The 1,666-nt window shown below is 33.6% G+C and overlaps 1 protein-coding gene across 1 annotated transcript; it reads left to right on the top strand.

Annotated features, from left to right (window-relative positions):
• LOC145158217 (uncharacterized) lies at positions 1 to 1,411 on the top strand. Its single transcript, XM_079077142.1, has 3 exons — positions 1 to 77; positions 162 to 491; positions 580 to 1,411. Exons 1-3 carry the CDS (start codon positions 1 to 3, stop codon positions 1,409 to 1,411), a joined length of 1,239 nt encoding a protein of 412 aa, XP_078933268.1.
• The last annotated feature ends 255 nt before the right edge of the window (positions 1,412 to 1,666 follow it).

Here is a 1,666-nt window from a genome sequence, read left to right as displayed (position 1 = left end):
ATGACTGATTCTGGGGTTGATCCTGCTGGTGGATCTGGGGCTAAACCTGATCCTACAGTAAACTTTGATGATCCTTTGTATGTTCATCCTTCTGATAATACTGTTAGTAGTGTTATTAGTTTCAAGTTGTTAGGAACTGAAAATTTTAGGATATGACGCAGTTCTATGGTTAGAGCCTTAAAGGCTCGTAATAAACTTGGTTTTACTGATGGAACTGTGTCTAAACCTGTTAATGATCCTGTTAAAGAGTCTAAATGGGAACGTGCTAATGCTATTACTTGTTCTTGGATTCTTGGATCTATTTATGAGAACTTATATGCTAATCATGCTTGTTCAGAAAGTGCTCATCATCTGTGGAATGAGTTATCTGAAACTTATCATAAAACAGATGGTTCTGTTATTTTTAATGTTCATCAGAAAATTGCTTCTCTTACTCAGGGAAGTTTGTCTTTATCTGATTACTTTAGTAAACTTGCTTCATATTGGAAACAGTTTGATGGTTTAACTAATCTTACTGAGTGTACTTGTGAAGCTGCTGATAGTTTTAAGAACCATTCAAAATTAATGAAGTTAATGCAGGTTTTTAAGTGGTTTAGATGAGTCTTATAATCAAGTTAAGAGTCATATTTTGCTTATGGATCCTCTTCCTTCTGTCAAAACTGCTTTTTCTTTAGTGTCTCGTGAGGAGTCAAATAAAAAACATAGTTCTAATTCTTTGACTTCAGGTTCCAAAACCTCGTCTTCCGCTTTTGTGTCTAAATTTGTTGATCAGAAAAAATCTAAATCCAAGGGACAAATACCACAGTGTAAAAACTGTGGTCTTAAGGGTCATTCCATTGATAAATCTTTCAAAATTATTGGGTATCCAAAGGATTACAAGCCAAGATCTGAAGCCAATCGTCAAAACAAAAGTTTTTCTAATAATTCAACTTCTGTTTTTCAAACTGAATCTCATGGGTCTAGAACTGGTAATAGTAGTAATGATTGTCGTTTTTTAACTAATGAGCAGTATGCAAAGTTTCTCAGTCTCATTGGTGAAACAAAGCAAGGGTTGGATGAGACATCTGTTAATGCCAATATGGCAGATATTTCATGTAACTTTTTTCTTAATAACAACTGTTCTAAATGGGTTGTTGACTCTGGAGCTAGTCAACATATGATTAGCTCTGAGTCACATCTTCAAGATTCAATTGATGTTTCTAGATTAAATCTAAGGGTTAGTCATCCTAATGGGTCTTCTGCTCAAATTAATAAAATTGGAAATATGCAACTATCTAATTCTCTTACACTGTTTGATGTCTTTGTTGTCCCAGATTTCAATGTTAATTTGTTATCTGTTCATAAGCTGTGTAAAGATAGCAAATGTGAAGTTGTTTTTAATGAACATAATTTTCATATTCAGGATTCATAGTCCAAGGGGACGGTGGAGACTGGTAATCAATCTGGTGGACTTTATTACCTTGATCCATATATTTCAGGTAGTAAGTCCTTTATTTCAAAGAATGTTTGTTGTGTGTCTAAATTTACTTGGCATAGTAGACTTGGTCATCCTGCTGATCAAGCTTTAAACATTCTTAAAAATAAACTCAATTTTAGTAATGTTTCTGTAACGCCTCGTTCCTGGTACGTATTAATTCATTAAATGTCTTTTTATAAAGAGCTAATC

The sequence above is a fragment of the Lactuca virosa genome, chromosome 2 (assembly GCF_052849685.1).
Source record: "Lactuca virosa cultivar CGN04683 chromosome 2, Lactuca_virosa_CGN04683_v6, whole genome shotgun sequence".
NCBI lineage: Eukaryota > Viridiplantae > Streptophyta > Magnoliopsida > Asterales > Asteraceae > Lactuca > Lactuca virosa.
This window is presented reverse-complemented; position numbering and strand designations above follow the sequence as displayed.